The 24947-nt window shown below is 46.8% G+C and overlaps 1 protein-coding gene across 14 annotated transcripts in view; it reads left to right on the top strand.

Moving 5' to 3' along the window:
- The window catches only part of FBRSL1 (fibrosin like 1), an 823361-nt gene that overhangs the window by 720953 nt on the left and 77461 nt on the right, over positions 1–24947 (top strand). For all 14 annotated transcript variants that reach the window (XM_056859856.1, XM_056859849.1, XM_056859860.1 and 11 more), the window contains one exon: positions 12303–12348. In XM_056859856.1, the coding sequence (XP_056715834.1) occupies positions 12303–12348 (46 nt within the window). The remainder of the gene's footprint in view (positions 1–12302; positions 12349–24947) is intronic.

Genomic DNA, 24947 nt, shown 5'->3' with positions numbered 1-24947 from the left:
CCTGCTTCCTTTTCCTGCTTTATTTTTCAGGGCAATCGCCTCCCCCCCCCCCTTCTCACCCTATTTTCCGAGCCCTTTGATTTATAAGACATTTCATGGAGTTCTTTGAAGAACACTTTCTGTTCTTTCTGGTTCCAAAGCAAACGCATATTTGTCCGGCCTATTAGGTAATCTGGTTGGAGGATATCAAGGGGCCGTGGCTCAGAGGCAGAGCATCTGATTCAGCATAAGGCAGCTTTATGTGTGAACTGATAACAGGGTGAACTGATAACAGATCCATGACAGTGAAGTAATCGGTTGCAGCCATGTCCACGGAGATGGTTACTTCACAATAGCGTGTTTTGGCCCCTGTTCTCATTTGTAGAAGTTAAAGCAGGGAGGGCAGCAGGAGTGAAAAGTATCCCCGTTTCTGAACCATTGTCCAATGCAAATGTTAAACAGAGTAGATCCCACCCAGTTTCTTCCAAAAAGTCTCTGTTCACCAAGGAAAAGAAGAAAGAGATGTAGGAGAAGAAAAGAAGAAGAAGAGTTTGGTTTTCTATGCCGACTTTCTCTACCTTTTAAGGAGAATCACACCGGCTGACAATCACCTTCCTTTCCTCTCCCCACAACAGACACCTTGTGAGGTAGGTGGGGCTGAGAAAGTTCAGAGAGAACTGTGACTAGCCCAAGGTCACCCAGCAGGCTTCATGTGTAGGAGCAGGGAAACTGACCCAGTTCTCCAGATTAGAGTCCACTGCTCTTAACCACTACACCACGCTGGCAGAGAACTTGCTGGCAGAGGAGAACTATAGGATATGATTTCAAATTATTTCACTGGTCATCTTTGTATGGCAGAAGTCAAGCATTTGCTCCTCTGTGTGGGCAGAAGGTAGTTAAGCCTTTCTGAATAGCCTCTGTGGTAGTCCCTAATGCTATGATTTGTCTGTGTGAATGTAACCATGCAGTCACCTAACGCTCTAACTCGACCCTGGCCAGACACCAGCTTCTTTATAATGCTTTATCATGAAATACAAAGCCTTGTGACTAGACATCATGGAAGGCAATACAGATCACAAGAGGCACCAAGGAAGAAAGGATGGAGTCAAAGAAAGGGAGAGTCACTTTACGGACATTTGTATGGAACAAATAGAGAAATCTTTGCATTTGTTAATTGAGGGTGAGGGCTTTTGGTGGGTCAAGAGCTTTAAAGTTCACCACGAAACTGTTCTGCATTTGCTGGAGGGTGAAATTTCATAATCCTGCTATCTGTAGCCGAACATCTTATCTGCTTGCCAAAACCTATTGCATGCCTTTCGTTTTACCACCAATGGAGATTCATGCTCCAGGAATAAACGCCCCAGCATAAAATACACTCATATCGTGTCAGTTTTGAAGGGGAGCCTTCCCTTCGAGGTAGGAATAGTGAGCTGAAAAGTATTGGGCGCTACTTCAGAGTATTTTTAAGAACAAGAGCAGCCAGTGAGATAGTTATGGTGTCTGAAAGTGATGTTGAATTTTGTTCTGCACCTGAATATAAAATGCCTCTTAAAAAGTTCCCTAATTAGCCATGGCCAGTCCCACTACAAGTGAGGGGCAGAGGCTGTGACTTTCTGACAGTCTTGACCCAGTGGGGGACAATTTCAGGACCTATTTTGCTTTTTTTCCCCTCCACCATGGCTCAAGAAGAAGAGAAGGAGGAGGAGTTGGTTTTTATATGCCGACTTTCTCTATATGCCGACTTTCTCTTAAGGGAGACTCAAACCGGCTTACAATCACCTTACCTTCCCCTCCCCACAACAGACACCCTGTGAGGTAGATGGGGCTGAGAGAACTCTAACAGAGCTGTGACTTGCCCAAGGTCACCCAGCTGGCTTCATGTGTAGGAGTGGGTAAACAAATCCAGCTCACCAGATTAGCCTCCGCTGCTCATGTGGAGGAGTGGGGAATCAAACCCATTTCTCCAGATCAGACTCCACCGCTCTTAACCACTACACCACTCTGGCTCTTAAAGCTGAGCTGTATTTTTGCATCTACTTAGCAGACCTTTGTACTATCTGAGAACTGCTTCCAGCGTGCTCTCCCTACCTTAAATCTGACTGACTCAGGTCACAACCTGACGTTCTCAACAGGGTGTTGGCAGAGGGGTGTGTGCATGCGGACATGGGAGTCCCCTGGCATGCCAAGCTGGTCGAGAAAATTGGACTCCTCCATCGTGTACTGGGTCAACCAAAGGAGACAGCCTGCCTCCGGTTTTGCCCAAAACTCTGACGGAAAGAAAGGCGAAATTAAAAAAACAAAACACCAAAGAGGTCATACTCATAACATGATCTGGCCACTTACAAGTATACATAAATACAGGATAGGTTAATATTTTAATGGGATAAATTAAGATGGAAAATTGCACAAAGCTGCTACTGTTGCCAAAATAAACCTTGATGGACTTGCTCAGTAATTGCAGTCTTTTGACATCCACTTGGCATCCATCTGCAAAGATCTGTCCACACGAAAGGATCCAAAAACCCAGCTTTCTTTGAAATAGTCTCCCTTTCAAAAATATTTACACACATGGTAATTGCCTGCTAGAAACTGAGCTGGGTGGGAGAGGAGAGAGCAAAACCAATCTGTTTCTCCGCTTGGGCTGTGGGCTTTTCTGCTGATTATCTGTCATATTCTTTCTCAGGGAAAGAGTCAAAGCACAACAAATGGCCGCCTGTTAAATAATACTAGTGCCAAGCAGAAGAGGAATGCGGTGTATTGACAGCTAGTAGCGTGGCGATCCAGTTGGACAGTATGTGGGGCATGAACTTGGTTGACCAAAATGATCAGGGGACTACTAGAGCAACAGCCCTATGAAGAGCGGTTAAAACGCTCAGGGCTGTTTAGCTTGGAAAGGAGGCAGTTAAAGGGAGACATGATAGAGGTCTATGAAATTATGTATGATATGGAGAGAGGGGACAGGGAGAAGCTTTTCTCCCTCTCTCATCAATCTAGAATGTGGGGTCATCTGAAGCTGGAAGGTGACAGATTCAAAACAGAAGTATTTCTTCACACAATTCATACGGTAGTTAAATTGTGGAACTCCCTGCCCCAGGATGGGGTGATGGCTGCCAACTTGGAAGGCTTTAAGAGGGGAGTGGGCATGTTCATGGAGGATAGGGCTATCCATGGCTGTTAGTCAAAATGAATACTAGTCATGATGCATACCGGTTCTCTCCAGGATCAGAGGAGCATGCCTATTATATTATGTGCTGTGGAACCCAGGCAGGACAATGCTGCTGCAGTTGTCTTGTTTGTGGGCTTCCTAGAGACACCTGGTTGGCCACTGTGTGAACGGACTACTGGACTGCTTGTTACACAAGCCATGGTTTAAAGGAGCTGCAATTTATTATGACATCAGATACCTTCAAGCCTTTTTTTTGTTTCTAACTTAACAGAAAAAATGCAACCCGTGAGAAGCCTACCAAGAAGTAACGATTGGCAATTCACTTCCTTTTGGCCTCAGTTCCCCCTTTTGTAAAGTGGAAAGAAGGAAAACCTGCTTCTCGTAGTTACTTGAGTGCGCGAGAGCAGGATTAAAAACGTTTCCCATTGATCCCACCGTTGGTCACATGATGGCAATGATATAAAATTGCATAAATTCATGAGTGCGCAAAAAAATAAATAAAGCTTATGGTTCAGAGGAAGCGAATGCCGGCAGCACGACGTGAAAACATGGCAAGCCAAGTGTTTATGGAAGTCCTTATGAGTAACGGTAGCTGCGGAGAAACTTTGGGCTGACATTTTTGATTGGAAATAAACAAGGATGCACAGAGGTGCCGTGTGAAGCCTTTTTTGGCTGTGTTTAATAGGCACGGCTGAAAGTATTTCCCTCTCTGGACCCCGTCAGAACAGCTGAAGGGAGCATTCATAGCTAGCTGTGGAGGCCTCTGCAACCTGTATATGTATTTTTTTTCCCCAAAAAGAACATGTTATTTATTCACTTGCTGAAGGAAGAGGGAACGAAGGAATCGAAGCAATTTTTTCCCTTTGCCTTCTCCTGAGTTGCAGCAGAAGCTGAATCGTAAAAGCCTGGTTAATGGAGGGAAAGGCTAAGGCGAGTCCTAGGCCTGCAGGCTTCTCTCTGGGGAAGGGAGAGAGGAATGCAAAGGCCCTCGGCCCTGAGGCTGTGATAACAGCCGTGCTTGTAGGTCAGGCGTCCGGTTGTTCCTCAGAGCATTGGGTCAGCCGGGCTTATGCTCACAACCGAGGAAGGGGGCCTATCTGGCCATCCGCGCTTCTTCCAGAACTGCAGCTCGTTTCGGACCCGGACCGTTCTCTGCCTTGCACACTGTTGCCCTCGCGTTGTTCTCGAGAGCGGCTGGGAAATGAAGGGGGAAAGAGGAGGCGTTCGAGGCTGTTTTTTGGGATAGCCCTTCAGGAAGCTAGGAAGCAGCTTCGGCTGTTTTCAGGGTGCCAAGGCGTGCTTTAAAGCACTGAGTCTTCTGAGAGGTTTATAATCACTTCACAAAACTGCCATATCTGGGGAAAGGACAAGATGCTGATAATTGTAAGCAAAATTCTTCTGCTGGCTTTAGGGTTGCCAGGTCCCTCTTCGCCACCGGCTGGAGGTTTTTGGGGCAGAGCCTGAGGAGGGCAGGGTTTGGGGAGGGGAGGGACTTTGATGCCATAGAGTCCAGGGGAACTGATCTCTATCAGCTGGAGATCTGTTGTAATAGCAGGAGACCTCCAGCTACTACCTGGAAATTAGCAAACACAGACAAGCACTGATGACACACAGAAATATAATGGGAATGCTGAAAATACAATCAATAACAATTACAAATTCCCGAGTCTGTACTAGGTTGCAGAAGAATGTTGTAGGTTTGCTAATTTCCTAATATGAGGTTTTTGGCTTCATTTTCCACTACCTGGAAATTGGCAACCCTAGCTAGCTTTCCTCCTTGAGGCCTTTTCCCTTTTCTGTTTTTAGCCCTGTTTTTCTTATGGTTGCACTCCCCCCCCCCGTAGTTTTTCATATCCTCCTTTGAAGATTTTGTTTGTTTGTAATGGTGAACAGTTGCCACATGCTGGGTATTGGTATCAGACTAGAACTGACAACTCCAGAGGAGCAACCCTCTCACTTAGTTGCTGCAAACTAAAACAGGAGTCCTGTGGCAAACTAAAACAGGAGTCTAATCGCATTTATTCCAGTTTAAGGTTTTGTGGTCCTGACCTGAATGCCCAGAGTAGCCCCGATCTTGTCGGATCTTGGAAGGTTAAGTAAGGTGGGACTTGGTTATTACTTGGTTTGGAGACCAGCGAGGAAGTCCAGGGTTGCTATGCAGAGGTAGGCAATGGCAAACCATTTCTGTTAATCTTCTTGCCTAGAAAACCCTATAGCTGTGATGGTGAACCTTTTAGAGACCGAGTGCCCAAACTGAAACCCAAAACCCACTTATTTATCACAAAGTGTCAACACAGCAACCGTATTCAGGTTAAATTGCCAGCTCCAGGCCGGGATATTCCTGGACATCTGTTGGACAGCGGAGTTTGGGGGGAGAACTGATCTGTGTAGAGCGGCGCTCGGTTGTAATCCCGGGAGATTCCCAGGCCCCAACTGGAGGTTGGCAATCGTGTGTGTGTGTGTGTGTGTGTGTAGTGCCTATGAATCAAAGTCCTCCAAAAAGTCCTATCTTTGGCAATCGTACCAGGGGAGGAATCCCTGCGACGGCGGGATACCAAGGCGACGTCGCCGTGCTACCTCAGGATCGCCCATTACTGCAGCCTCGGTGAAGTTAGCCAGGCAGCGCAAGCAGCAGCAGTTCTGGGTGAGAAGCGAGGGCGGAGGTTGCCCCGGCGGGACTCCTTCTCCGAGGGCAGTGCCGGGGGCGGCACAGGCAGCTGGAGCCAGCTCCAGTCTCGCCGCCATTCGCACCGTGCTGGACAGACGCTGGCGGGACATTCGCGTGTGGGACGTTCGCACCGTGCGGGACAGACTCCTGCAAAGCAGGAGCGGCGCAGCGGCTCCCGCTCGAGGAGAGCCCAGACATGCCACCAGCCATCCCGGCGGATCCCGGCGCCTTGGGGGCGGCCGCAGCAAGGTCACCCTGCACCACCGAGGGGGAGAGAGAGGGAAGCTCGCAGGCGCCTCGGCGACGGTGAGAGGACCCAGGGAGCTCAACTTTCTCCCCCCCCCCCCCACCGCTCCCCTCGTGGCTGCCAAAAGAAGGAGAGGAGAGAGGATGCCCGGTGCAAGAGCCGGGGCTGCGGGCAGGGGTCTCCACCATGAGGCGGCTTGGGGGATCCCTCCCGCCGCGCCTCCTGCTTTTCTGTGCTGGGGTGATGGCGCGCGTGCCCACAGAGAGGACTCTGAGTGGCCCCTCTGGCACGTGTGCCATAGGTTCGCCACCACTGCCCTATAGGGTCACCCTAAGTAGGCTGCGACTTGATGGCATTTTACTAGCTTTTAAGAATCAGAGTTCACTTGGACTCCTGTTTTAAACTGGCTTCAAGCTCCCAGCGAGTGCTGAAGTTCACTGGGTGCTCTTGGACTAGCAACTAGGGTTGTTGTTATAAGAAGAAGAGGAGTTGGTTTTTATACCCCGATTTTATCTACCTTTAAGAAGTCTCAAAACTGGCTCACAATCTCCTTCCCTTCCTCTCCCGACAACAGACACATTGCGAGGTAGGTGGGGCTGAGAGAGTTCTAAGAGAACTGAGACTGGCCCAAGGTCGCTTAGCAGGCTTCATGTGGAGGAGTGGGGAATCAAACCCGGCTCTCCAGATCAGAGTCAGTCCTTCATGTGTAGGAGAGAGGGAATCAAACCCGATATTCCAGATCAGAGTCCATTGCTCTTAACCACTACACCACGCTGGGGACAATGGAGGAGAGGAAAACCATTAACACCCCCTGGAACTTTTGGGTGAAAAATGTAAGATACTTAAAATATTTAGAGGGGTTTTTTTTGTTTGTTTTTTTGGTTAGGATGTTTGAAGTCATTCTGTGCTTTGGCCCTCTCTGCCGCAGGTTGTTATGGTAATTGTCATATGATAACCGTTGTGTGCATGTACATACGGGTTCCAAAACAAAGCTTATGGTTAAAGGAAATGATCGAATCCAGTCCCCTGTCATGAGGCAAGGTCCTTAATCTGATGCATCAGTTCCCCACACACACACACACACACACACCCCGCTGCCATGAACTCACATAATTCAAATTTTAGTGCACCACAAGCACAGAGTGGGAATAAACAAACTGAAGTGCTTCAAAGATGTCTGCATTTCAAATAGTTCCAGATGACTCAAGCATGCGAATCAAGCCGCGGGGTGGACAAAAATCCTTCAGTCATTAGCCAGTTTGACGTATGGGGAAATGCCGTATTTGGAGATGGAAGACAAATCAGTTTAATACCCATCCTACTGCCTAGTTCGTTTCATGATATGGGAAGCCTCAAATGGCCATTTTTATACAGGAAAAAGAGATTTGGAAAGGGGAAGATTTTGAATCCAAATGGTCCCTTCTCAGAGCATCTTTCCTGGGGGTAAGGAAGGGCAATCTCTTGCATTTACAGTGTGTATATGTAACATGTAGGGTTGCCAACCTCCAGGTCCTAGCTGGAGATCTGTTACAACTAATCTCCAGCCGATAGAGATCAGTTCACCTGGCCAAAATGGCCGCTTTGGCAATTGAACTCTATGGCTTTGAAGTCCCTCCCTCGCCAAACCCCACCCCAAAAACCTCCCAATGGTGGCGAAGGGGGACCTGACAACCCTAGTAAAATGTCGCTTAGTTGGGGGAGGGGAGTCATATTACAGTTTTCGTACACAGAGAGAATCTTTTCTGGTGTGTTTTTGGATCCTACTCAAAGACCACCTTTCTTATGTGCCATTGATGCACAAAGATACTCTTTGTTGCATGTGGCTGATTGGTGAAACCCAGTGATTTATTAGGAATGAGAGCCAGTGTGGTGTAGTGGTTCAGGTGTCAGACTAGGACCTGGGAAACCCAGGTTCAAATCCCCACTCGCGCCATGGAAGCTCACGGAGTGACCCTGAGTCAATCACGCACTCTCAACCCTGTCCCCGGCTGGTATTTGGATGCGAGATCTCCAAGGAATACCAGGGTGGTGACAGGGAGGCAGGCAATGGCAAACCACCTCTGAAAGTCTCTTGCCTTGAAAACCCCACGGAGTCTCCATAAGTCAGCTGTGACGACTCAAAAAAACAACGAGCTACGTTCCTTGCACTAAAGAGGTTAGTGGTGCACACGCAAGTGTTTTATGCTCCAGAACATACAGGGAAGAGCTGTAATTTTCACCTCTACCGAAGTTTTGACTTAGTCACTGGTTTTGTTTTAGGTTAGGTCAAAGGAAAGAGAGGAATCGCTGACCTCCAGCTGTTGGCAGCTTCTCCCTGCTATTGGTTTTGGTGGTCTATAGTTAAATTGTTAATCTGTCAAAGGCTGCAGCTTTCAGTTGCCCCCGTTAACTTGAATCAAGAGAAAATGAGCCAGGGACTGTATTATCCCTGAATGTTCTTGTCCTCCGGGAGCTGAGGCTGTGCTTCATAGTTCATGGTTTCCAGCTTGCTTTATTAAAGCAAACGCTGCTTGCCTTTGATAACCTGGTGGGGAGAGCTGAAAAAAACCCTTGCTGGTTTGCTGTGTGTTTGCCTAGGTAGGGACCAGCAGGATCACAGGGGAGAACTTTACGTGTCCAAGAAGTAACAGGGGAGGGAAGTATAAAAATGGACCCAGTTCCCAGTGTTTCCAAATCCATATTGGAGCTGAGACCCCTATGCAGGTGGTTCCTTGCTCTGTAGGAATCAAAAGGAGACAGCAAGAAAGGAAGATCAAAACTAATGCAGGACTGAAAGAAGTTAGATGCTCTGAGAAACAAACTCAAAAGAGAAGGAGGTTATTCCAACCCTGCAAGCCCTTTAAAAAATGCTAGATTTTTCTTTAAAGTTTGGTGCAGGTTGATCGGGGAGGGGGGTGTATTGAAGGCAGCCGTTAAACAATTTCACAATATTTGGGTTTTTTTCGGTCTTGCCCTTTCTTTCCCAAGAGGAAACAATCCTGAAGCTTAAAAAAAATCTAGCAAGCGGGGGGGGGGGGGGGAGAAGTTGGGGAGTTGCTTTTCTTTTAACAATAGTGACAGCTTTAGTAAAACATATCTTCCTCTGGCTCTGATATATCTAACACAGGATGAAAGAAAGGAGCAGTCAAGGGGAAAAGACAGGCACCAAATATACAAGCAAGAGTAGAAGTGTCTTCCGCCTCTCAGCTTCAGGCTGGGCTTGTCTGCCTGTATCAGGCAGTGATGGGGAAAATCATCCTCATACAAGCACCAAAAGACTGGAGGGGGGTACACAAAGTCAATTCTGTGCCCTGTGCTTCATTTTATGATACTGCTCCAGGTAGTTGGCAGAGGAGGGGGAAAGGGGGGACACCGCGATCCAGAACAGAAGGCAAGGAAAGCCCTTCGCTTTGTACTGTAGGCAGGTTCAGCCCAAGATGGAACAGTGCCAGGGGTGGAAAGATGCAGAATTGTTCTCTTTTCTGCTGGAAAAAACCATAATACATAATTGACTACTGTCTGCCCCCCTTTAGGCCTATATCGCAGGCTAGCTTGATCTCATCAGCTCTCTGAAGCTAATCAGAGTTGGCCCTGGTTAGTACGTAGACAGGAGACCACCAAAGAAGTCCAGGGTTGATACACAGAGGCAACCAATGGCAAACCATCTCTGAAGGTCTCTTGTGGGATCGCCATATGTTTACTGTGACATGACAGCTCTTTCCATCACCATATTATAGCAACCTAATAGCCCAGCCTAGCCTCATCTCATCAGAGCTTGAAATGGGATCAGCCACATTAAGTTCTTGGATGGGAGACAACCAAGGAAGTCCAGGGTAGACAGCGTGGTGTAGTGGTTAAGAGCAGTGGTTTGGAGCGGTGGACTCTGATCTGGAGAACCGGGTTTGATTCCCTACTCCTCCACATGAACGGCGGAGGATAAGCTGGTGAACTGGATTTGTTTCCCCACTCCTACACATGAAGCCAGCTGGGTGACCTTGGTCTAGTCACGCTCTCTCAGCCTCACCTACCTCACAGGGTGTCTCTTGTGGGGAGGGGAAGGTGATTGTAAACCGGTTTGATTCTCCCTTAAGTGGTAGAGAAAGTCGGCATATAAAAACCAACTCTTCTTCATGTATGGAAGCTGAATTTTTTTTAACAATCTATGCGCACACACTCCACGGTGCAGGCTCGGGAGGGGGACGGGAGCTGGCAGCAATACTGTCTCTTAGTAGCCACATATCAAGTGGGCAAGTGGCTAGGGAAACAGGGCGGGTTTGTCCCTGCATCACATTTATTTAGGCTGAACAAACATCTGACGGAGCTTGGTGCCTGGCATTAGTATGGGATTAGGGTTTCAGTCCATCTGGTATTGGAAGATATTTATGTACGAACCCAAAACAAGGAAAACCCAGCGGTGCTAGTCCTGGCTCTTCCTTCGAGCAGTACTATAATTCAGATGCCGTGTTTGTGCTCCGTGATTTGTCAGTAAAGAAACAGCATATTTCTACTGTGTGTGTGTGTGTTGGGTGGGGGGGAGTTGTTTGTTTTACAGTGTGTGGGGGGGAAAATACCTTGCAGGAGCTATTTTATATGCTAGCTGGCATCGCAGGATGGGTGTTTGTTAAATAAATAACCAAAGGCTAGCCTAGAAATGATGTCTGCCCTCTGTTTCACTCCTCCAGCAAAAGGTGATTTAAGCATAATAACCCAAAGCAGAATTGTGTCTGCATGAGATGCGGCGTCTCCCAAAGGATTTCGAGGGTTATTTTGTTCAATGACCAGAGGCAACCTTTGTGGAAAACATATGGCTCAGAATTTCCTTATTTATCATGCGGATTCTGTCTCTTCATCTGCCCGGTTGGGTCTTCCTTTTTTCTTTTTTTTTCTTTTTGGGTAAATGCAGCTGGATTCAGTTAGCTCCCTCTGCTTGTAACCTCTTGTCTGTCAGGAGTCCTTCTGACAGAGGGTAGTCTTCTTCACTGCCTGTAAAAGACACACACCCAAAGCCAGATGGGGGAAAAAAGCTCCCATTGATTCTTGTGATCCTTTTGGGTCAGGGCCTGCGTTTGTAGCAAATCTGGTTAGGTTTCTCCAGTGTTTATTTTGCCTTCTAAATCTCTCGCTATGAAATATGTAGTGTTGCAGTACAATTCATAAGGCACTTTATAATGCACGCTTCCCAAAGAGCAACAGAATAAAATCAATGCTGTTGGAAAGAAAATCAACTTAGCTGAGCCATGAGCTGAATTATTATTATTATTTTTGCAAAGCTGAGCAACTCATACAGTCTGGCTTTATGCGTCCGTGCCTTTCCTGTTTAGGTTCTCCTTCTTAACAGATCTCTGCCGCTTTCTCTTGGAAACATCCGTATCGCAGAGAAATGTCATGATCTTCACATTGATGCTAGGAAAAGAGGAGTCTTATCTGCATGTCCCTTCTGCTACTGTGTGTCTTAAATTTGGGACGACAAGCTTGCCGAGTGATTTGATGTAGTCCTACCTGCTTGTGCATGCGGAGGCCCTTCTGTTTTACCGGGCAGGGAAGGGAGCTTGGGTTGATTTAGAAATAAAGCTTTATTTACATGGATTTCCCCACTCTCCAGCGTATGTTGTTATCATCCTGGCTGAAACCCAGTGACCCCGATTACCGTGAAGCTGTTTACAAGGTTTAGGTTAATTGGATTTCTTAACTACTTCCCAGGGCAGAAGTACAGCGTGGATGGAGTTCAAAAAGCAGAATGCAGCCTGGATATAAACAGGAGGGAAGCAGCTTTACTTAATAATCGGCTAAGCCCAAAGCGGGGTATGGGCGGGATGTGCGACTCGGTACAAAACATTCTTTCTTTGTGCCTGCCGTTGTATCAGCATCACCCAGTCGGTCCTTGCATGCAACATCTTCCACAGATTTGGTGAGGATCAGTTTCAAAATGAGAGGCTTTGAAACGGCTGTGGCGTCACCTTGATGGCCGTTTCGTTTGGGCTTTCTCGGGGAAGGGTGGTGAACGAAATAGCTGGCGCAGTGCACGGTCGCCTATGTAGGCAGGGGGGATATGTGTTGGGGCCCTGTTTTCATGCTCTTCCACACACCCCCTTCCTCTGTCCTTGGTTCCCTTTTTAATGGCACAACATTGCACCCTCCAGGTGTGACACATTACTGCAGTCTTTCTCCTTAAACTGATTTGTTTTTTTTTTTTGTTATTGCTGTTTGGAGATGCTGAATTTTAATTCCAACTTGGTAACCTTCTTTCGTCTGCTTGTTTTCAGGCTTCCGAAGGCTCGGAGAAGCTCTTCTCACCTGCAGCAACTAAAGGTAGGCAGTTTAAAGACACAAGCTTTCCCTGGTACTTGGTTAATGCTGTTGTTTTTCATCTGAAAGCGTGTGTGTGAGTGTGGGGGTGGGAATTTAGAGATGCACCATCCGTCAACCACCCAGCTGTATTGCCTTATAAGATTGCCAGCTCTAGGTTGGGAAATATCTGGAGATTTTGTGGGTGGAGCCTGTGTAGGGCAGGGTTTGGGGAGAGGTGAGAACTCATCAGGGTACAATGCCATAGAGTCTACCTTCCAAAGCCGCCATTTTCTCCAGGGGCACTGATCTCTGTAGTCTGGAGATCAATTGTAACAGCGGGAGATATCCCGGCCCCACCTGGAGGTTGGCAACCCTACATTAGAGGGAACTGGGCTTCGCATAGCCAGCACATGCCCCCCCATGAGCAGAAACTTTATGGTTTTGCTGAGTGCCCTACTAAAGCAGGAAGGTAAAGGTAAAGGTAGTCCCCTGTGCAAACACTGGGTCATTCCTGACCCATGGGGTGACGTCACATCCCGACATTTACTAGGCAGACTATGTTTACAGGGTGGTTTGCCAGTGCCTTCCCCAGTCCTCTACACTTTACCTCCAGCAAGCTGGGTACTCATTTTACTGACCTTGGAAGGATGGAAGGCTGAGTCAACCTTGAGCCGGCTACCTGAAACCGACTTCCATCGGGATCGAACTCAAGTCGTGAGCAGAACTTTTGACTGCAGTTCTGCAGCTTACCACTCTGCACCACAATTTTAGCCTTACAAAATTATATATATATATATATATATATATATATATATATATATAGTCAGCCAAACCAAATCACATCCATATGAAGCAGCTTCCTATATGCAAATCCCAGTTGGTGTCTTGAGCCTATGTGATGTCGGTTGGCCGTAGCTGTGAAATGGACTTGGTGAAAAGGGCTTTGAGCTGATGCCGTCCTCTCCCCTCTTCAGCCTCACTCCCTGCAAGGAAATAATAATTCAGTATAAAAGTACCGTCTGAGGTGGTGATGAATTGCCACTTGTTGGCGTGAGGCTCTGTTTGTCTCGCTGCAGACATTTCTTCCTGGTGCGAAGGGAGGGAGGCATTCAGTTCGGAGGCCCTTTACAGGCATCCCCCCCACAAATAAATCAATGAACAAATAAGAAAAGGCTGTTTGTTTTGGCATCCAGCTTTCTCACACATGTTGCGCTCAGACAGTCTCTCTTTCACAGTCGCTCTCTCTCCCCCCACCTCCCCTTTTGCTGTCTGAAAGACAAGCTTTTTACCTCTGGGAAGATGGGAAAGAAGGTTGGCTGAATTGTAAACTCCCAAATGCTCATAAGTCATAGTACTGAGGAAGTCTCTGTGGAACGCAACTTCCTATCCCATTAGTACTCACTCAGAATCTTGGGAACACTTGTGGTGGGAACTGCCTTCATCTCTAGAGTTCCCCACTGAGTATGTCAGTGGGGCCTTGGAATCTCTTGCGGGTACTGTTGGACCACATACAGATGGGACAGTAAAGCGCAGTCTGTTTAAACCACGGTTTGTGCAACAAACTCCGGTTAATCTACTAGATGTAGGAAACAAATCCCGGTTTGTGTGGGAATTGAGAAATTATAACAAATCATAATTAGTACATATTGTAGTTAACAAAACCAGCTACAAATGCTACATTATAATTTTTAGCATGTTATATAATGTTATATTATAATTTTTAGAATGTCAGTGTTTGATTTCAAGGAGGTTGAACCGTCACAGCTTTCTTCCAATAATCCTGAAGGGGTGTAGCTCTGCCCCGTATAAAAGTACAACCGCTGGATTCATAACCCTTGGTCACTACTGGTTTGAAATTGAGTTGTTGGTTTGTATGGAGGGGGAAAGTGCCATCAAATTGCAGCCAACCTTTGGTGACCCTGTAGGGTTTTCAAGGCAAAAGATGAACAGAGTTGTTTTGCCATCGCCTGCTCCTGCAGAGCAACCCTGGACTTCCTTGGTGGTCTCCCGTCCAAGCACTAACCAGGGCCAACCCTGCTTAGCTTCTGAGACTTGACAGGGCATCATCTCAGCATGACTGAATATTCCTAATGCTGAAGGGTATAGTCATTGTTCCAGAATACCTCGTAGACCTTGATCAGCATCCCGTAACAGAACAGTCCAGCTCCTTAGAAGTCCAGACAGTACGTTTTTATAACATACTTCCACAAAAATTGACCTGCCAGGTACACTCTCTAGCCTTTGACAAGCCAGAACTATGTTTTCCCAGCAGGCAGGCTTTAATTGTCAACTCCTCAACTGCTTGGCCCAGTAGGCTAACAGCTTGCAGCCTGTTTGAAGCTCCTACCTTTTGATTTTATTGTCTTTTATTTTGGCCTCTTGACCACAGCAGAGTGCCTTGGGCCAGAAAGAGAGATTTCTTGTTAAGAGAGGACTGTGGGGTTTTGACTACCAGGAATGATCCAAAAAAGGAGACCTTGTTCTTTGGAAATCAGGGCTGCATAATTTTGTTGCCTTAAGGACATGGAGTCTTTCTCTGTTTTCCCCCTCCTTCCTCTTTCCTTTCCTGCTGTGCTAAGCTGTCATAGTAAATCATCTTAAAAACTAGAAATGCAAAACCTCCTGAGATAGGGCATGCTGTTTCACAATAGATACCTTATTATTTCAAGAAGGGCTGGGGGCGTGGGAGGGTTTAGAAATGGATGGTTACTTCACCTGGATCTCGGCAGGCTTTCGGTGAAGTGGAAACTTAACTCTGCAGAAGCTGCTCCCAATGTATACAGTAGACTGCAGCCTTATGCCCTGTCTGGGGAAATGAACTAGGAATAATAAAAAGTACCCAGGTTCTCCTCCCGCTGCTGCCTGCAGTTTGACCCTGAGCGAGGGATTTTGCTTCTGTGTTGCCTACTTCCTCTCCTGCTTCCCCCTTAGAGACACAGAATCCATCAACTAGATGGATTCTTTGATTGAGCCAACCAGTAGTTTCACTGCTAATTGGCTTGGGCAGAAGTGGGTGGTTTATTCTGGATCTCAGAACTGGAAGAAATCTCCCAAGTCAGTCTAAAACAGTGGTTCCCAAAGTGGGTAGTACCACGCCCTAGGGGTCGGTGGGATTACCTAGGGGGGCACTAAGAGGCAAGGGGCGCGCTAGAGGTGAGGCCCTTCAACTGTGCTGTTCACTAATTTACAGTAGATCACACTATGGCACCCTCCTGGCTAATTTGGTGGAAACTATCAGAATATTTTTCCAGACTTTGAAGAGCTGGTACCACCGGATTAAGTTCGTCAGTTTTGTTGAATAACTTTCAACTAAAACGTTTTAATTTGATTTTGAATAGATGTGTAATTAATTGTTACTGTTTTGAAATTTTATTGTTATTATCTTCTTTAGTGAGTCATGCAAATTCCTATTTTGAATAATGCTTTTTATAGGATAGGGCAGCGGGCGCTGGGGTTGAGTTTGTGAAACCAATTGGGAACACTAGCTATGTTCTTGCATTCTGTTTCTATGGCCCAGTTCAGACTTCCCGTGAACCATAGCTTATTTCAGTTCTGGTTAGTTTGTGAAACCAGAATTCAGTTGGCAGACGATCACCCATAAGCCAGTTTGCCTTGGTCAATGCTGGGTTTTATTGCCTTTTCTCTATAGCGTGTGAAGGTGTTGCCAAGGCAGGATTAAGCCAGGATGTCTGTGTTCATGTGTGTTCTGTTAAGTGCCATCAAGTCGCTTCCGACTCTTGGCGACCCTATGAATCAATGTCCTCCACAATGTCCTATCTTTGACAGCCTTGCTCAGATCTTGCAAAATGAGGGCTGTGACTTCCTTTATTGAGTCAATCCATCTCTTGTTGGGTCTTCCTCTTTTCCTGCTGCCCTCAACTTTTCCTAGCGTGACTGTCTTTTCCAGTGACTTTTGTCTTCTCTGTGTTCATACATCACGTGAAACCAAGGTTAATGTTAAGAGTGGTTAAAAAACCAACTCCAAAACCTGACTTCAAATTTTCATTTGATGGATGCGAAGTAACCATACTTGGTGGTTGTGGAAAGTGCTGTCAAGTCGCAGCTGACCCACGGCGACCCCCTAGGGTTGTCAAGGCAAGAGACGATCAGAGGTGGTTTGCCATCGCCTGTCTCTGAATAGCAACCCTGGACTTCCTTGGTGGTCTCTCATCCAAATACTAACCAGGACTGACCCTGCTTAGCTTTTGAGATCTGATGAGATCGGGATAGCCTGGGCTATCCAGGTCATACTTGGCTGCAGTGTATTCAACCTCCGTGTTTTCCCTATTGATCAGAGTATCCTGCTCCCAAAAAAAAAAGCTGCTGCCTAAGGGATGAACTGCTAACCCAGTACTGTTTATTGTGCCAACACTGAAGCATCTTACAGCCATTCACATCACAATGCCTTGTCCCATTCACTCTGCCCATGCGCAAGATTCATGCCACTCTGTGTTCCGACCCCATGAGGAATTCATAGCCGCCCCGGGAGGTCAATTTTCAATCAGCACTGTTTGTCTCATGTCAGTACAGCTCAAACTCACCTGGGCGCGAAGTGTCCTCGTCGGGAGGGCAGCTGATGGAGAGAAACAATTTATGGCTTTAATATCAACAACAATCTAGCGTTGTCAGAGAGGAGTAGGCAATATCTGACCTCTCTAAGACATAACCCAGCTGTCCCCAGCTTGGTTTTTCACCACTGACGCCGTACAGAGTTACATAGTAGTATCAGGGCGAGAAGTCCAGTTGTAAACATTTCCAAGCGCTTTGCTGGGTGGCGGTCTGTTATTTTAAGGTTATTGGGGGTGCGCTGTCACAGGGGTTAGAATAAATAGAAGCAATACTGCAGGAGATAGAATGTATTTAATTATTTATTTGAGCATTACGGACTGAAATTGCTTTTTGATTTAAAGCGTCCAAGCCTAGGCTGTGTTTTTGGAGTTGAGAGGAGCACGCGTGCATCTCTCCAATTACCTAGGGTATCATAAATGTCTCTGCTTGACTGCCATTCCTTGGTAAAATTGGTTCATTTCCTTAAAATATTTTACATGTTAAATGCCGCACTGTTAAATATTCCAGAGGGCTAACAGCATGCAGGGCCTGCCAGAGCGAACCTCCTACTACTACATCACACGCAGTTGCTCACACTCCGTTAGAATATAAATAAACTCTTGCTTGTATAAATGTTGTAGAAAGAATGATTTGCTTTCTTTAATTATATAGCATATATTGTGGGAGGGGTGGGGGAGACTGTAACCAGCAGGAAAAATAAGCCAACATACACTGTTCTGCCTCAGCAGACAAGTTTCAAATTTTCAGTTTGTGTGAAAGTCAATTAGAAGAGACTATCAGGTTATGGGCAAAGGCATTTTAATAAATAATTCCAACCGTCTACTAATAACAATTTACATTACTTTGCGCTAAAAGGCTTTTTTTTTTAAAAAAAGAGAAAAAATTGAATTAACTTCTCATCCTTTCTGCTGCTTGTTTACCTTGTCTTCTCTTTTGGCTCGATAAGCGTTTGCTTCTAGCCAGGTTCCCTTTTTTGCTCCCAGGTTTAGATTTAAACACCCTTTTGGTGGCGATGCAAGCCAAGCAGGTTTTGCACAGCCCTAAACATCCCTAAGGTCCCAGACAGAGGGGTTTCTTTCTCCACACTGGTTGCCTGTGATCCAAAAAAAATCACAGAAAAAGCTTTCAGTGAAGATACCTGGAATTTTCTGCACACGAATAATGGGCCCTTCAATTTCAATCCCGGCTGCCTTCCCTGAAAACACCAACCTTTCCCTTGAAATTCTTTATGGGAGAAGATGCAGTACTCTCCCTTGGGAAGCTCATCTCGCTGATAAACTTCTTTTTGAAAATGTTAGGAGGCATTTAACAATGTTTGTGCTAAATCTACTTTCTTAAATATCAGCACATTGTTTCTTGTCCTTTGTTTTTTTTGGCCGTCAAGTCGCAATCTACTTATGGCAATCCCATAGGGTTTTCAAGGCAAGAGATGTTCAGAGCTGGTTTGCCATTGCCTGCCTCTTCATAGTGCCCTGGTAGTCCTTGGTGGTCTCCCATCCAAATACTGACCAGAGTTGATCCTAGATCGGACAGGATCAGGCTATCCTAGCACTCCAGGTCAGGGCTGTCCTATCTTAAGTGAGAATTAAATACAATTCACTGTACACTTTAATACTTTTCTGTTATTGAAGTAGCATGATAGAGAGACCAACTATTTAGAAATGGAGGAATTAACCCCCCCATGTTTAAAGAGTTAGCCCCTCTACCATGGCACTGTAATAGCAAAGAATAAAATTGTAAGGCATAATTTAAGTCACCTTTTATCTAATCCAAATACACTCCATTTCTTTACTTGTTGTTTGTAGGATTTAGCTGCCATATCGTTTATCCCTCTCATAGCTCTCTTCTGATCTTTACCTAGCTTGCCAGCTCTCCTTTATGAACTCTGAAGTGCCCAAAACTGAAAACAGTACTCCAAATTAGGTGGTTGTCTTACTTCCCAAGTCTTAGAATTACATCATTTTTATTATTTTGATATCTCATGATCAAAAGGTTAACCACACTATCAGATATAAAGAGATATTGCCATCAGCATTGATTGGAAGGGGCAACAGGGAACCCCCAAAGTCCCCAGCAAATGTAACCTGAGAAAAAATGTTGCCATGACTCCCAACATCCAGTAGACCAAGAAATCAGACAATATTAAGGCATGCAAGCTATAAATATTTCCCTTCAAAAGCATGTTTATGTTTGCCTTTGTCCTACATTTCCCGTTCCCCCAGCTGGAGGAACCCTTTTGGTGTAAATGTACTAAACAGATTGGAAACGGACAGAGAAGGAGTCGGAGTTTGTTTACCATTGTCGTGATTCCTGAGTTCATACATCAAGATCTTTCAAGGCCTACAGTTCAGTTTTTCCTCCATGTATGAGGCCAACGGTGACGAGGGGGGGAAACTCTCCCTCACCTCCTACTCAGATAATTGAGACGCCAGAGGCTTTATTCAGTTCAGCAATAAAATAACAGAATTTTATTATACCTCACAGGAAAAGGTATTGGAGGAAAAACTAGTATTAAGGAAAGGTACAGGTTTTCTGGTATAAATAATGAGTTACTCAACAAGTACAGCACAGATGTTATTTTACTCAACCCAGATTTCCAACCCTTTAAGGTAGCTTAGTCCCAGAACCTGCACACAGAGGTTCATGTATATTATCTGGTGCCTAAAACTAGGAAGTATGGAGATTCTCCCTTCTTCCTTCCTATTTCTCTCACAATACTTGGGCCAGGAATACTTCTTTCCTCAGAGACTATTCCTCCTCCCATGACTAGAGTAGGGACCTTTTTTTCTTCCCAAACTCTCTCTTTCGTCACCCTTCTGTTTTTTCCCCCAGTCACACCAGGTCCAACCCATCACACCGGAACCCAGAGTAAAAAAAAAACCTTTCCCCCCCTGCAGATCATAGTCTTTTAAGCTCTGCCCACTCCCACTATGTCCCTCTCACGTACAGTCACTGACAGACACATGAAACTGCCTTCTACTGAATCAGACCCTTGGTCCATCAAAGTCAGTATTGTCTACTCAGTCCGGCAGCGGCTCTCCAGGGTCTCAGGCAGAGGTCTTTCGCGTCACCTACTTGCCTAGTCCCTTTAACTGGAGATTCCAGGGATTGAACCTGGGACCTTCTGCATGCCAAGCAGAGGCTCTACCACTGAGCCACAGCCACATTAACCCTTAGTCCGTCACACCAACGTTCTCAGAATGGAAGCTATCAGGGATGGGGGGAAATCCACCTCTTGTGTTAATTCTGTCCTGCCAAGCAAGCAGAATCGACGACTACCTTCCATCCTGAATATGTTGCATGAATATTTACCCGCTCACCTGCAGAGCCCCCAAGAAATGCGCGCTCTGATTCCTTGTGCCTTCGTAACCCTAAAGGCAACAAAAACCTGATTCTCCGTTCCCTGTTTTCCTTGACATTCTTGCACCCGTGCCCCACACACTTACTTTTGAGAATCAATTTGACAACTTATCAATATTAATCTGTCCTGAATTGTATAATAGCCCATTAGGGATTCCTGCAGGCAGGCATGGTAACCCCGTGCTTGGTGCAGGTCACTGGCATAATAGAGGCCAGATCAGCAATTGACAAGTAATTTGACAAGTCAGCAGGGGGAGGCTTTGCGGGTACCTGAGGAAGAAAGGGGGGGTTGCCGGAGTTGACCCCCACCCCCAGGTCATCTTGTGTTTCCTTCTGCTCAATCAATGAAAGTGATCAATGAGACCGCAGCATGCTCTTTAATTGCAAAGGGGCCCCGTTTCCCTTTTGTGTGCAACCTCTGTGCTACCTAAAATTCTCTGCGAATCAGTGATTCCTGCCCCTCCCGCCACTCACGGCCATGAGGTCAGTTTGAGCAGGGGGGGACACTATTAAGCTGCTGCTTCAGAGCCCTATAGACTGATGCATGGTCCCCCCCCCCCCAAAAAAAAACCCTGCTTCCCCAGTCTGGGAATCATGGGGCGTGTGGTTGATGAGCAGGCAGCATGCTTTCCCGATCAATCTGTGCGGCGAGCGGTAATAGTTCATTCTCCACAGCAATCCCAGGGTTGACATGCGGTATGTTTCAGTAATTGATTTTTATATTAGCTTCATTTTGAGATGTGTAAATCCCTATATTGCTCACAGCGGCCCGGCCTGTCCTATCCTGAGTGAACGAGGCTGGATCGTGGGGGCATCCTTCATGCCCTGACAGCTCCTGCAATTTCATTTTTGCGTATAATTCATCCTAGAAATGCACACCCATGCATGCGCAGAGACGAAACAGAGGCACTCTGCAGGTTTCAGTCCCTCTGTTTCTCCGGCTGTCCCCTCTGATAAGGATTTAAGGCTATTCCTGTTGTTGAGGAAGTTTCTCTTGTGGAAGGACAATGGCTTCCCAAATATAAGATGCAATTCACTCGACAGAGGAGATGCAGTTTCCTCCCTGAGCCATACCTAGGGTGTCTGCGAGTCAATTCATATGTTACTGGCTTGGTTCCATGGCTGCTTCCCTGTTGCTGGATTCCTTGTGTTTCCCATAATGTTTGAATAATGGATCGGCATGAAATGTTTTATCAATTCCTTACCAGCCTGGGGTACAATGAGACTGATGCATGAACCCCCAGTGCGATTTGTCTTGTCTTGTGTGATTCGATTTTTGAAATGTTACCAAAGTGGCGCGTGATCCAGCTAAAGGTATCCAAGACGCTTTGGTGCCTATGGTAGAAAAACCAAACTCCTCTTCTAGAAGAAGAAGAAGAGTTGGTTTTTATATGCCGACTTTCTCACCACTTAAGGGAGACTCAAACAGGCTTACAATCACCTTCTCTTCCCCTCCCCACAACAAACACCCAGTGAGGTAGGTGGGGCTGAGAGAGTGCAACTAGCCTAAGGTCACCCAGCTGGCTTCGTGTGTTGGAGTGGGGAAACAAATCCAGTTCACCAGATTAGCCTCCGTCACTCATGTGGAGGAGTGGGGAATCAAACCCAGTTCTCCAAATCAGAGTCCGCTGCTCCAAACCACCACTCTTAACCACTATACCATGCTGGCTCTCCAGGGCCCAGGGTAAAAAATAATCATCATCAAAAATTAGGTAGCTAACCATTAGCCCCTTTTTAATGATGTACCACCACATTGGTAAAATACATACTGACCTGATTAGATAGCCTAGGCCACCGGTTCTCATCAGATCTTGGCAGCTCCGCAGGGTTAGCCCTGGTTAGTACTTGGATGGGAGACCACCAAGGAAATCCTAAGTCGCTAGGCAGAGGTAGGCAATGGCAAACCGCCTCTGAATGTCTCTTACTTTGAAAACCCTTTGGGTTGCTTAGGGCCCGAGATCTGATGAAATCGGTCTAGCAAGGGGCCATCCAGGCCTGTCAACCAGTTCATAGGGACCAGTATGTCCCTGTTACACCTGAAAACTCATACCTAGAAAACCCCAGACTGTGATCTTAGTGTTGCCCTGAAGACACCACAGCCTCCGGCTACTGGGTGGATCGCTGCTCTGGAAGAGATCTCGCCAGCTACGGGACCAGGTAAAAAAAGGTAAAGGTCCCCTGTGCAAGCACCGGGTCATTCCTGACCATGGGGTGACATCACATCCCGACGTTTTCTAGGCAGACTTTGTTTACGGGGTGGTTTGCCAATGCCTTCCCCAGTCATCTTCCCTTTACCCCCAGCAAGCTGGGTACTCATTTGACCGACCTCAGAAGGATGGAAAGGCTGAGTCAACCTTGAGCCGGCTACCTGAAACCAGCTTCCATTGGGATCGAACTCAGGTCATGAGCAGAGCTTTTGACTGCAGTACTGCAGCTTACCACTCTGCGCCACGGGGCTCTTGCATGATAAATGTCACTCCAAAACAAACTGGTAGCCAGTGAATCCCTTGCAGCACGGGCAGGATGCGATCGGTTCCACCTTATCCAGTCAGTTGGATTTGAACCAACTGGTGTTTCCTGTCGCTGTGTATAACCACTTCTGACTAGGCCGTGATGATGGTGGTGTACCAGTAATGTTATAACTGTCCAAAACGCAGTCGCATGTCTGTGAGGCTTATTTGCTGTGGCCGAGAGCCCCATGCGCATGCAAGGTTTCTAGTGCTGGTGGCCACCGCCGATTCTCTGTAAACGTGTGGGGTGCTTCTCTGTGCCATCTCGGACAGGGTGAGATTCAAGCATTGAATTGTGGCCATTTTGCAGGTAAGAAAATCTGACTCCCCAGCAGGACCCCCATTACTGCTGAACTTAAGAAACATTCCCGCACCTACAAAAACGTGCAGATTAGCCCTTGGGTTTGGAGTTTGGATTCTAACCCACGTCTGTCTGCTGCAAAAGTTTGCTCAGCCAAGGAAGTGTTCTCTCCTCCTGCCCCCATCGTTTCCTGCTGAGTCTGCTTCTGTTGCTGCTGGCAGGGTTGCCTCGGCATGCTCCCGCCAGGCCTTCTATCACAGTGTGTTAATTTTAAACAAACAGAGCAGGGTGTTGTCATTTTGGAGGGGTTTCCCGTCAAACAGCGTTAGATAGGCTAGGCTAATAGACGGGGTAGGATGTGGATTTTATTTCTGCTCTGATAACATTCCCTCTCTCTTTTCTTAGTAAATACGATCCGTCAGATTTGTTTTTTTTCCCTCTGAAGCTCTGATGGGCACCATTGCCCGTGAAAGCTCTGGAACTGTCAGCGAGGTTGCCAGTATTACTGCTAGGCTGTTGCTGAGGAAAGACTCTTGACATTTTCTCCCCTGGATCACTGAAGGGCAGTCGCCATAACCGTTGTAAGCTTGCATTGGAAAATGCATATTTTGAAGAAGAGGAGGAAGAGTTGGTTTTTATATGCCGACTTTCTCTACCACTTAAGGGAGACTCAAACCAGCTTACAATCACCCTGTGAGGTAGGTGGGGCTGAGAGAGCTCTAGCAGAGCTGTAACTTGCCCAAGGTCACCCAGCTGGCTTCGTGTGTAGGAGTGGGGAAGCAAATCCAGTTCACCAGATTAGCCTCCGCCGCTCATGTGGAGGAGTGGGGAATCCAACCCGGTTCTCCAGATCAGCGTCCACCCCTCTTAACCACCACACCATGCTGGCTCTCAAGTTTTGAAGTTTCTATTTCAGAAACCCATTGGCAGGCCGTGCCATCAGACCTCACGGCAGAGTGGTCTCATCTGGCTTGCCCAGTAACACTGCAGTTACTTAACGGGAAAGTCGTGTTTGTGCTTTCCCCCCCCCCTGTCAAATGGTAGTTCAGAAGGTAAATGCGAAGCTCTAGTTTTATCTAAAAAACACAGTCCTCGGGCAGGGAGTGCATGCTTTTTTGCTGGACTGGGAGGGGAGGGGGGGCGAAAGAGTGCCTGCTCCCCCCCCCATCTATTCCTACCACTGCTGAAAATTCACAAGCTAGCTATTAAATAATTAACGTGCCCAGTGGGACAGGAGGAATCAAAAGCTGTTGTGTTCCAAAGTTTTCTCTGGCTCCGAAAGGCACCGTTCACTGTGTATTCTGGCACCTCTGAGCGGGATTTCATTCCCCCCCCTCCAGCTCCCCTGTTATTATCCCCTATGTGCGCTGGACCGGGAAGTGGCGTTCCCAGCCCAGGGGGGGGGGGATGACTGTTATTTCAGACCAGGAACGGGGAAAAGGAACAGCCTGTTGCCTGATTGATGTTTGTTTTTCATGGACGGACACCAAACGTTCATTAGAGCAACGGAAGGTTTGAGGGGTGGAAGGGCGGAGGGAGCCAGAGCTCTTAAGGAGCTATTGTACCCACATGCCCTCCTCTTTCTCGACTCCCGTGAATGTCTTGGCTGTGCTGCTTGGGCTCTGGTGACTTAAATAAAATATGCACACCTTGGAGAAATTTCAGGACGGAGCAAAGGAAGAGGAAAAAAGACGATCCAGTTTTAACTTTACGGTGATTAATTTCACATGTGCGCGCTCTGATTGGTGCCCTATTGGGTTTCAGAGAGGAACATGGGAGACAGGCAGTGATTTGTGCGAGCATGTTTAACGGCACTTTCTGGCTCCCGTGGCTTCTGCAAGGCCTGTTTGTACTTCTGTGTTATTTTAGGACAGGGGTCC

This window comes from Euleptes europaea, chromosome 13 (assembly GCF_029931775.1).
Source record: "Euleptes europaea isolate rEulEur1 chromosome 13, rEulEur1.hap1, whole genome shotgun sequence".
Lineage (NCBI taxonomy): Eukaryota > Metazoa > Chordata > Lepidosauria > Squamata > Sphaerodactylidae > Euleptes > Euleptes europaea.
This window is presented reverse-complemented; position numbering and strand designations above follow the sequence as displayed.